The sequence below is a fragment of the Brachyistius frenatus genome, unplaced genomic scaffold (assembly GCF_029030835.1).
Source record: "Brachyistius frenatus isolate BFR_SWC_R1_liver_20210118 unplaced genomic scaffold, ASM2903083v1 Contig_391, whole genome shotgun sequence".
NCBI classification, from domain to species: Eukaryota; Metazoa; Chordata; class Actinopteri; family Embiotocidae; genus Brachyistius; species Brachyistius frenatus.
The window spans coordinates 195,001-207,500 of NW_027210990.1; the positions used below are offsets into that span (position 1 = coordinate 195,001).

Genomic DNA, 12,500 nt, shown 5'->3' on the forward strand with positions numbered 1-12,500 from the left:
ATGTGTCTCCAGGTGTTCTCAAAGGAAGAAGGAGGCTTTTACTTTGAAACATCTCTAGATAAGATTCAGGTTCTTTGACTTTAGCTTTGCACCAAATGAAGGAACCCAACTTGATGCTGTGTCAGCAGATCTGTCCTCACAGTATATCTCAAAGAATATATATATATATATATATATATATAGAATTTTGAGGAAAAAAATGAATTTAATCCATTTTGGAATAAGGCTGTAACATAACAAAATGTGTAAAAAGTGAAGCGCTGTGAATACTTTCCGGATGCACTATATATACATATATATATATACACACATATATACATATATACTGTCAGAGTAAAGTCCACAGTCAGTCGTGGTTGTTGAGGCACTTTGGACCGTCACACTCTTCATTTCAGCTTTAATCTGACACTCTGCTGTCTTTCAGAACTTACAAGTCTTTTAGGGACGTTGTGTTAGTTCTGGTGTGACTGATGTTAACGGTGCAGACCAGTGCAGACCAGTGGAGACCAGTGGAGACCAGCGGAGACCAGCGGAGACCAGCGGAGACCAGTGGAGACCAGGAGACCAGTGGAGTTCAAGTGTCACGTGTTCAGTAGAAGCAGCAGTTCTGTGATGTTTTACTTTACCTGTGATGTTGAGGAGGCGGGGCAGGAAGCGGTTCCAGAAAGCACACATCTGGTTCCTCAGCCCTCTGTGGATCTTCAGCGGTTCGATGTTAAGTCCAACGTGTTTCTGCTCGCTGACGGTGAACAGAGGCCAGCGCTTCCCTCGGTCCCCCAGCCCCTCGTTGGGGTTTCTGACAGACACAACAGACATTACCACAAAAATAGATCAAAACTTCTTCAGGTCCTCAGCAGCCCTGTTGCCAGGCAACCAACGGAATCAGAATCTCAACTCTGACCTTTGCAGTACAAACGTGGTCCAGAAGAAACCCTGACTGAAAGCTGAATCTGGTTTATCTTGAGTTCGACTGATACACCCGCCCCGTCTGATGAATAACAGAAACACCATCGTATGTTTTGGAGCACCTTGGCTCATCTGACACAGGACTCCCTGAAACAGATCCGTTTGGACCGGGGAGCTGCAGGAACAAACAGCTGGACTACTGGGCTACCTGAGTACCTGCTGTCACAGGGGAGCCATGGACGGGCCTCATGAGGAGGGAGGGAGGTCCGGTGTGTCTCATTACAGGTACGTTACAGGTACGTTACAGTTCACAGCAGGTTGTTGATGCCTCACCCAGTCCGTGCAAAGTTGGCCCAGTATCTCATCATGCGTCGGCTCAGCTTCTCCTCCTCCAGGGTGTAGTTGAGTCTCTTCTCCAGCGGCAGGCCGAACACAAACTCAATCTCGTAGCCGTGGATGACACCCATCCACTCGGGCCAAGCCAGGTTAGACGCCCGGTGGTCGAACAGATACAGGTAGACTCCTCCTGCAGGAACAACACCACACAGACTGTATGAGATGCATGTTCTTCTATTATTGTATTATATTATTATTCTAAATTCTATTATTCTATAAATTCTATTATTTTATTTTTATTTCATTATTTTATTATTCTATAAATTATATTATATTATTATTCTATTCTTTTATTATTCATTGATTATTCTATTATTATTATTTTATTATTCTATTTTTATTTTATTTTTCTATTTTTATTTTATTATTATTTTATTATTCTATAAATTCTATTATTTTATTATTCTTTTATGTTATTCTTTTATTATTCTTTTATTTTATTATTTTACATAGTGGTAACATGAGATCCAGCAAGGTGATATTGTGAGTTGTGGGCAGAGCCTGTGGAACCTGGTTCATCCTGGATGTGATGGAACCAGACTTAACGGGATGTCACGTGTTCACCTGGTCATGATGCTCCTCCGTTGTTTCTGAGCTGCTTGAATACTTTGTCACATGATCACACGAGCTGCAAAGCGCAAACACACACACACACACACACACACACACACACACACACACACACACACACACACACACACACACACACACACACACACACACACACACACACACACACACACACACACCTTACCCTGAGAGTTTCCTCCGCTGTTCATCACCCCGAAGCCGCCCCCGCCCATGTTGGCCTTGAGCCCGTTGTGCTGAGCGTAGGAGCGGGCGAAGTGGGCCAGTGGGCAGATGACGTTGTGGTCGCCCACGATGTCGTCCATGGCGTCGCGGTTCTTCATCCCGTTGTTCTCGTCCATCCAGTCGGTGTACTGCAGCACCACGGCCTCCAGCCCGATGTCGTTAGCATGAGGGACGCTCAGCTTCACGCCTGGTGGAGGAAAGTTAAACTCTTTAGACAACCAGAAGAATGAAGCTGCATCTGTACAGCTGTGGGAGGTGGAAGTGGGATGGAGAAGTGACGGAAAAGTGACTTCCTGTTTGGTGTTGAATAAGAGCTGCACTCATCGCTGCCTCGTTAGACCCGTAGAACTAAAGGATGTTCTGATCCAGATCACGTATGATCATCATCCTGCTATCATCCAACATTATTCAGCTGCACTTCACCTTCACTGTGATGCAGCGAGAACAAAATGGCTGCAGTCAAAAACAAATCAAAATAAGGAGGACGGTGACAGCGAGTCATCACGTAACCATGGAAACTTTAAACACAGAGAGGTGGAGAACCTCATCAAATGATCCAGGATCTGCAGTATGAAACTGGACTCTAATACTAAGAACCTACCGGTACTGAACGCTTTTACAATATTACAATATTGTATATTTTATTTTATATTTTACAATATTACAATATTGTATATTTTACAATATTACAATATTTTATATTAGATAATCTTGCTTCCTGCTATGAAGTGTTCTCTCTTCACCGGAGCAGCAAACAAAGGCAGCTCTCTGGTTCCTGAATAGAACACGTGTCTTCTGTGTTAAATGAGCTTCATGTCCTGTTGTTTGAGGACCACAGGCTGTCCTGTAGTCCAGTTAGTGTCTCTCTGTCTCCTGAACCGTCCCGTGTCTCTGTCTCCTGAACTGTCCCGTGTCTCTGTCTCCTGAACCGTCCCGTGTCTCTGTCTCCTGAACCGTCCCCGTGTCTCTGTCTCCTAAACCGTCCCGTGTCTCTGTCTCCTGAACTGTCCCCGTGTCTCTGTCCAGCTGAATGAACGTCACCTTCCAGGAAGTCCTCCCTAGAGATGAGGCTGTCGTTGTCCTTGCTGAATCCCGGCGCTCCGTACAGCAGGAAGTAGGATCCCTCATCCTGGTTGACCCCGAGGAGGATCTGCGTGTCCTTGAAGTTGCCTGAGCTGAGCATGGCCTCGGGGGTGTCGGGGAGAACCTCGCCATCCACAACGGGTACGAAGGAGAAGCGGAAGAGAGCGGACCACGGCAGAACCTGCTCAGAACAGGAGGAGTCAGGAGGACGACGTGACGGAACACTTGAACTACAGCATGAGGTCCGGTTGACCCGCTGCTCTACAACACTCTGGTACCAACACCACAGCTTTGGACTGCTTTAGGTCCGGTGGGGACAGCTGGCCGGGTCACATGGACCAGAACTAGCATTCACCATCATCCAACAGAGGAACAGCACTGGTTCTGTCTCCTCCCTCCACCTGACTCCTCCCCCCACCTGTCTCCTTAAGCTCCATCCACAGTGAGACAGAGGAGACTCTGATCTAACTGATGGGGAGCAGTATTATTTATTGTTGATAAGACATGCAGTTTGGGAACATTTCAAATAAAATAAATCCTAATAAATAAAATGGGTTTGACTCAACATGATATATTTACGTATGACAGCCTGTATTTGTTTGATCCCAACACATGCACACATCTGCTCGTCTCCCTTCTTGTCACATGACGTTGGACTTTGGAGATATGGCTCAGCCCTCGATGACATCACACTGAGACCTGAGACAATACCAGAGTCTTCATCACTCGGTTTCTACTGGAGCACCTTCATCGTTCTGCTTGTATTTAGACTATGAATGTTGTAAGAACCATCTGGTCTCTGCTGTTTCCGGCCTTCTTAGGTGTGCTGAGCTTGTGAATGTGCAGGTGCGCAGCAGAGGAGGAGCTTCAGACTGCTTTACCTGCCACTCCTGGTCGATGAGCTCCTGAGGAGTTTTACTGCGCAGACAGTCCACCAGCTCCGTGTCATTACCTCCGTTGCAGCCGACCAGCTTGCTCAGCAGGGTGGCGCGTCGGCGGGCCTCAGCGGGGCTGACCGAGGCCCACGGGGAGTTCGGGACGCCGCTCTGCAGGATAGCCCGCGTGAAAGTTGGCCGGCTGTCCGGAGAAAGGAGGTGGAATCCAACCGAAGCACCACCAGCACTCTCACCAAAGATAGTCACCTGATAACAGGACAACAAGCGGATGTCCGGATCAGCACCGGCTCAGACTGTTTCTGATGTAGAGAACAAACACCATAGAGACACTCACCTGTTTGGGGTTTCCACCAAAGACGCGGATGTTGTCTTGGACCCACTGCAGAGCCATCCTCTGGTCCAGCAGACCCACGTTACCGGGAGCCTCGGAGGAGCCGTGCAGGGCAAGAAAACCGAAGGCACCGATCCGGTAGTTCATGGAGACCACGATGACGGTCTCACTGTGGGCCAGGTAGCGACCGTCGTACACGTCCAGAGAGGAAGAACCGCTGTAGAAACCTGAGGAAACACGGAGTGACTGTCACAGTCTGCTTGTATTACTTCCTAATGTAAAGACCGGTGTAATGAAGCATCCAGCGGTGGCAGGAGTGAGTACGAGTACCTCCACCGTAGATCCACACCATGACGGTGAGGTTGTGCGGTCGGGGGGAGGAGGGCACCCACACGTTGAGGTACAGGCAGTCCTCGCTCATCTCTCGGTTGGGGTTCCACATCTCGCTGCCCTGGAAGCCGGGATACGACGTGTCCACGAACTGGTAGCAGGCGCTGGGGTAGGTGTTGGCTTCGTATACGCTGGTCCACGGACGCTTGGGCTCGGCAGGACGGAACCGCCGCTTCCCTACCGGGGCCTCTGCGAAGGGGATGCCCAGGAAAGAAGTGACGTAGCTTCGGTCCGGCACCGGCAGGCGGAAACCTCGAACTCGACCGGAACGAGTCTGAACGACGAGGTCAGCCTCCGTCTGGGAGAAGCAGGTGGGGATGAAGAGCGCCAGGAGGTGGACGGAGGAGAGGAGGAGGAGGAGGGTGGACGGCTGCATGACGAAGGCAGAGACTGTGGAGCTGCAGCTGTAGGCGTGATTCCTCCAATCAGGCAGGTCGGGTCGGCTCTGCTTCTCCTCAGATCTGCAGGGACAGACGGAGTAATGTGATTACAGCGAAGGAGGCGGACGGACGACAGGACGATGGATGCGTCATCAGATGTGTTCGAGGCAGAGTGTCTGAATCCAGATGTTTGATGTAAAATACCTCAACATCTTCTGAAGGCTTTTCACTAAAATAAATCAGAACTAATTTGGCAGATTTGATTTACAATTCACTTAAAATGCTAAATTTTAACGACAGAAATGTGTAAAATCATAAAACAATATAAAATGAGAGTAAACACAGATAGAAACTCAGCAAACAGTTCTCTTTAATATATGAGAAATATTCATCAATAAAAACCTTTATGGCCTCAATGTTTAGAGAACAAATTAAAGACTTTAAAGAAGAGTTAAAGAAGTCGAGACGCTTCATCACACAAATAGGATGAGACGACACGTTCACATGGATTCACTCTGATGTTGCCGACGTCTCCTCGGTCACCGCCTGCAGCTCCTGGAACCTCGTGGGCCTCATGTGGGCCTTGTGGGCCTCCATCATCATCATCATCATCATCATCATCATCATCATCATCATCCCGAAACTCATCCCGACGTCCCGGCTGGAAGCGGCAGGATGAGGGAGGAGCTACATTCGCGCTGAGGCTGGCTAACTACAGCAGTTAATGATGGAGTTCTCATGCTCTGTGTTTCCAGGTCAATGAGCCTCATCATCATCACCATCATCATCATCATCACAAATATCATCACCACCAGCACCACCATCATCATCACCACTATCATCACCACCACCACCACCACCATCATCGCCATCACCACCATCATCATCACCACCATCACCATCATCATCCTCACCACCACCACCATCATCATCATCACCACCACCACCATCATCCTCACCACCACCACCATCACCATCATCATCATCCTCACCACCACCACCATCATCATCACCACCACCACCATCATCATCATCACCACCAACACCATCATCATCACCATCACCATCATCATCCTCACCACCACCACCGTCATCATCACCACCACCACCATCATCACCACCATCATCATCATCACCACCAACACCATCATCATCACCATCACCATCATCATCCTCACCACCACCACCACCACCGTCATCATCACCACCACCATCATCACCACCACCACCACCACCATCATCACCATCGTGATGGTGGTCGCTTCCCATAGGCACTAAAGCATTAAATAGTCAACACAACCGAGACAATAGACGAACAATCAGCTTCCAGCTCCTCTGGTTCTGCTGGTTCTGAACCAGGACAGCAGAACCACACGGTGCCGAGGAGGAGATAAACAAGTGGATCACTGAGACTTGGAGACTCGCTGCCTGGTTGTGGTTTGAAGGATTTGATTGATGGGTCCAACCATGTTGATTGACAGGAAGTATATTAAAAAGAGTTGGATGATGTCTGTCAATAAAAGAGAAGCAGCATGAGGTTTGTAGGAATGAGTCCAATCAGTAGAACGCTGTCGTTAAACCACGAGATCTCAGGTGTGTGAGACAGGTGTGTGAAACAGGTGAAACGTGTGTGAGACAGATGTGTGAGACAGATGTGTGAGACAGGTGTGAGGTCACCAGGAGCTGCAGGAGACCAGTGCTTCACTGTCTTTATATAGAAACATGAAGAATAAAGAGGAAAATCAAAGGTTCATACGTCTAAAGCATTTTTATTGTTTTACTGTCATCGTGATGAACAAGAACTTGCTTAAAGAAATGTAAATAAAACAGGTATAATTTGTTCTATTAATCCATCTGCATTTTACTGAAACATAAAACATGTCCAGTTTGTGTAGATAATGGAGGCCGACTGTAATGATCGTTTAACATTATATAACATCATATCTGATGCTTTGGTCTCTAGTCTGCTCTTAAACTTATTAGTCAGCGTGATTTTATTTTCTTCTTCAGTCAACACAGACAGAAAATCCATGTAAAAGCTCAGGTTAGTTTTCAACCATCACTTCATTCATCATTTAATGAATAACTGATGAACTAACCTGCACACTCACACAGTAAACGTGATAATACAGACGAGCTCAAGCTGCCCACCACCACAAATATACGTATATACAAGACACATGGTGATGTTAGTGTGCTGATGTTTGTTCACATGGAGATAACAGAGGCGAGAGAACCACTCTCCTCTTCAACTGTCACTCAAACTGTTCGTGTAATAATTTATATATATCAATATATAATTTTATGTAAATACAAACAGAATGCAAAGATTTGCAAATCATGTAAACCCGTTTTTATTTGAAAATAGACCAGAGACAACGTATCAGATGGAGATATTTGCAATAAAATATGAGTTTATGCTCGTTGAATTCTGTTTTTATTTACATTTTACACATCATCACAACTGTTTTAGAAACGGTTGTAATGTGTGTGTGTGAGGGACAGAAAAAGGTGACCTCACCAAAATAGATTCTCTATACTGTACACACACACACTACACACACACACACACACACACAGCTGCCTCCTATCCCTTACAGCCTTCCCGAGTTGATCCCGTCGCCATGACAACCATACATTACAAAACATAAACAGCCATCTGACAGACGGAGGACAACTGTCTCCTGCATTGTTTATTTATAAGTAAACAGAACAAACAAGCACATGAGATATTTACAGTTGTCTTCACTTCACGAACACTTTATTATGTTGTACTTTTAGTTTTAGATTAATATAATTCAGTAAACCACAAAGAGAAACATCTCTGCATGTCAGGACTAAACAAGGACCAGTGAAGTCCTCAGAACTTTGTAGAACTCTGTGATAACACTGAGGCCTGACACGGATCGGGTCGAAGGACACGCCCACAAACACCGTCGCCTCAATAACAGAGAGATGGCGGAAGTTTGGGGACAACGTCACTCTGAACACAGTCGCTCATCTCACCAAGCAGGAAGGTCTTCGATCAGTCCAACAGAACCTCCAACAGTGACCCGGTACACACCGGTCTGCCAGACCTGATCTGATAGGACCACAAGCGGTCAAGCTGACATCCAGCTATGAACCTGCAGATCATCCAGAGGTGTCTCACTTCAGTACATCCTGGTAACCATGACATCATGTTACAGCAGCTTCCACGCTACCGTCACGTTACAGCAGCTTCCACACGCTACCGTCATGTTACAGCAGCTTCCACACGCTACCTTCACGTTTCAGCAGCTTCCACACGCTACCTTCACGTTACAGCAGCTTCCACACGCTACCTTCACGTTTCAGCCTCCTTCTTCCTTCAGGATGTTTTTTTTTTCCTCCATTCAATCGTTCACCTGAAGATCTGCTTTGATTTTTTTTTTCCCAGAAAAACTCTCCTGTGTGATTCTCAACTTTTTACAGACGTGTTGCTGCCATCAAATGGAAAATAATCAGATATTTTTAATAAAACAATACGTTTTCTGTTTCAACATTTGATATGTTGTCTTTGGTCTATTTACAATCAAATAGGAGTTTACATGACTTGGAAATCATTGAATTCTGTTTTTATTTCATTTTACACGTCGTCCCAACTCTGTAGGATACGGGGTTGTAAAAATATAATTTAAATAACATTAAAAAGTCCAATGAAGTCCAGACAGACTAAATATAATAATAATATAATACAATAAGAGTGTGTTTTATGTTTTCGTAGTGACGTGTCTGGACAGATGCTCTGCCTTCTTACAAACAGCTGTTGTTGTTCACACATCAGTCAGAGCTGTTGTTTCCTGCGTCTCCACCAGACATCTTCTCTCTCATTTTCATTTTCTCCTCAACAACAATAATAAAGCTTCAAACATCAGAAGGTCTCCAGATTCATAGATACAAGAGACAGAAGAGAGAGAACGCAGGGATGGAAACAGGGTGGCAATTATTAATAGTAGTAGTGACAGCTGCATGGAAGGAAAACAGGGAGGAGGAGGGGAGAGGAGAGGAGAGGAGAGGAGAGGAGAGGAGAGGAGAGGAGAGGAGAGGAGAGGAGAGGAGAGGAATTCATTGATCATCAGGTCTCCTCTGAGAACTGCAGGTTGTTTGCAGACAGGAGATCATTCTGTGTTAATTAATAACATGCAGTAATAATGTGAACAGTATGTGTGCGGTGTACACTCCAACACAGCAGGGGGCGGTGTGGCTTCTTAGTGCTGGTTGAGGGGACCCAGTAAACCAGGGAGTTTTTAACCAATGGTCCAGTGGCACTAATGAAACAAACAGTAACCGATGTAGAGGCAGACATGGAGGAGGAGGAGGAGGAGGAGGGGGAGACGAAGAAGAGAGGAGCTCCATGAGGAAATCAGAGAGGGGGGCGGAGCAGACACAGGGGGGGAGTGTAGGGGGGTGTCACTTCTCAAATTAGACCGAGGAATTTGTGCATGAAGTTGACAGGAGTTTTGGTTTCAGCTGCAGGTCATGAGTCTGTCGGGATTAAACTGTAGAGATAGACGACGTCGAGGAGCCAGAAAATATCTGGAAAAGACTTAATGGAGGGATTTCTGGAAGTTCTTTGATCGAAGACGAGCATGTGGTGAAATAATATCTATACATAGAAACATTCCCATCACTGACTGGCTGCATGTCCAGCAGAGAACATGACAGAGCAGAAACAGAGCGGACCTTCTGCCCATGAGTGGTCCAGGACCCGGTTTCCGTGCAGCTCCACAGGACGAGTTGTCCAGTGAGAGGAGGAGGAGGACTCTCAGAGTGATGAAGATGAAAACATCTGTCACTGTTTCCTGTATAATGTCCTATATTCATATCTGAACAAGACTCCCGGTGTCAACCTCCATTTGGACAAATTACTGTCTGTTACTATGGCAACGGGTGCCTTGACAGTCAGTCACATCATTGCAGGTTAATGTGTTGCCATTAACCTGCAATGATGTCATCATGGTGTGACTGAAACAGTATTTCATCCTGTCAGCAGTGTGTGTCCAGACTTCTTGGATGCTACATGCTACATGCTAACATGGCCAATAAATCTCCAGAAGCTGTGTTTTAATTTCACAGACAGAAACCTAAAATGATCTCAAATATTCCTTTAGTCGTGATGTTTCTGTATTTTTTTTTATACATGTTCATGTCACATTCTGGTTTTATTAAATTACCTTTCACTCATAATAATGAATCAGCGCATTAAGAAGTCCTGCTGATGCGCCGATCGTCACCGTGACAACAGGATGTTCCATCCAGCTCTGCAGCATCCTCCGTGGCTTCCATGTGGAGGGTCAGCGAACGCAGCGCAGCATCAGCAGCGTCTCACTCCCACTGCAGCCGCCCACAGGTGATATCATCAGCTTACAGAGCTTAATGCTGCTGACTTCACTTCTCATAACTATGTAGAAATCATTCTCAACCTTTAACAGATTTAACAGATTATGATTAACTTCATAATCATTCAGTGACAGACACACGTCTTCATTCCTCAACACTTAATCACATACGTGATATTTGATCAATAATATTGTGTCAGGGAGGTTTCTTCAGTCCAGTGGACAGAGTCAGGATGAGATGAGAATATTCGTCTTTTTTTTTTTATTGTTAGCAAATAACATGAATAGAAGAAAATGAATAAGTGATGACTGTAGTCAAAGCCTCGTGTGTAAAGCTTAAAAAAAAAAAAAAAGTCAATTTATTATTTATAAATGTCCTGCAGCCAAAATCTGTTCATGTCTTCAGGTTAAAACAGCCTTTTGGAAAATCGACCTAATTCGGTCATCAATACATTTTCAGAGAACAATGAAACCTCATCAGATGCAAAACAACCAGGCAGAGAACCAGAACCAGACCCAGAAGCAGGAACACGAGTGGGGGTGGTGGGGACAACAGAACGTACTCATTCATCCTCTGAGCAGAGATGCAGACTCAGATATTACTTACAGATGATTTTATATTATGTCATGTGCAGAAACACAAGTTTTAATGAATGAGTAAATCCAGTAAAAGCTGCCGCATTGATTAAACTTTGGCAGATAAGAGAAGTGAGAAAGTGAAATGTGCACAGCCAGCTGCCAAAACTGCATTAAGCCTTATGACTTACAGGAGCCATAAATCCAGCAGCAGAGAGGGAGGAGGAGGACGGAGGAGGCGACAGTCTTCCACCTCACCAACATTTCACCAGCCAATCTCTCTGCAGCTCATCGTCCAGCGAGCAGCAGCGAAGGTTCTGCTGTTAGAACCAGGAACCTCACAGAACCATCATCATCTCCATCAACACACAGGAGCCTCATGCTGTGTGTGTGTGTGTGTGTGTGTGTGTGTGTGTGTGTGTGTGTGTGTGTGTGTGTGTGTGTGTGGGGGGGGGGGGCACCGTGAACGTGTGGATCCAAAGAGGGCACCATCAACACACAAACCCCCCGTCCCCCCTCCCCCACTGAACCTGCATCTCCCGCATTAAAAGAGAAAACTAGAACTCCTTCCCATGATGACATCCATTATGTCTAACAGTGAACCATTAACCCTGACGAGGCGGGTCTTTCCATCAAGCTTACAAAGAGCAGCGTCACTAAAGTTAAAGCACAATGTCCCTGAAACCGGTTATCAGTGAGCCGAAACACCGACGACCTCCGGTAATTCACGGCTGACAGCCAGCCATATTCCACGAGCTGTGTAGTTGGACTGATGAGCACCGCAGCCTTAGAGTACCAGAAAAATGAACGGAGTTTGGCCTGACGCTCTGCCCATTCCGGAGACCCGCACGTACAGTAGCACCGTCTAACGCGGTACTGGTTCTGTGGAGCCGGAGAAATGGCTCGTAACCATGGCTACCGTTGATGTCGGAAAGATTAAAAGGGCAACACAGCAGTCATGCATGAGATAAATAGCGTCAATACTGCAGGCGCTGCGCGAGTCTGCAGCCCAGGGGGAGTCCGGAGACCCGGAGAGCTCCGACAGCCTGCTGGATCCACTGCGCGGCGGGTTGTCGTTTAATAACGTCATTTCATATCAACTGTCAGACGGCTGCTCGGATAACATCAGCTGGAAATAAAGATTGTGTCCTACCCGCTGCGCTGCTTCCTTCCGTCCCTCCCGGACAACAACCGACGAGACGAGGCTGCGCGGCGCTTTGTGGCCGAACGGTTCCCGAAGGAGAGGCGCCTCGGAGCTCCGTTGTCAAAGACGAAATGTCGGTAATGCGTCCTCCCAGCAGAGGGGACTGGACTCACACTGGTCGGCCGCAGAGCTGTGACGGTAGGGGGAGACTGCTGCTAATAAATA

At 46.5% G+C, this 12,500-nt stretch overlaps 1 protein-coding gene across 3 annotated transcripts in view; it reads right to left on the bottom strand.

The window, feature by feature from the left end:
* The window catches only part of ache (acetylcholinesterase (Yt blood group)), a 16,944-nt gene extending 4,467 nt beyond the window's left edge, over positions 1–12,477 (bottom strand). For 2 of the 3 annotated variants that reach the window (XM_069724690.1, XM_069724691.1), the window contains exons 1-8: positions 12,285–12,477; positions 4,756–5,276; positions 4,429–4,652; positions 4,080–4,340; positions 3,157–3,379; positions 2,057–2,302; positions 1,240–1,432; positions 627–796 (exon numbers count right to left, since the gene is read on the bottom strand). In XM_069724690.1, coding sequence (XP_069580791.1) covers positions 627–796; positions 1,240–1,432; positions 2,057–2,302; positions 3,157–3,379; positions 4,080–4,340; positions 4,429–4,652; positions 4,756–5,191 — 1,753 coding nt within the window. In that variant the 5' untranslated portion in view covers positions 5,192–5,276; positions 12,285–12,477. The remainder of the gene's footprint in view (positions 1–626; positions 797–1,239; positions 1,433–2,056; positions 2,303–3,156; positions 3,380–4,079; positions 4,341–4,428; positions 4,653–4,755; positions 5,277–12,284) is intronic. The other variant, XM_069724692.1, reaches the window with a different exon arrangement.
* Positions 12,478–12,500: the final 23 nt, after the last annotated feature.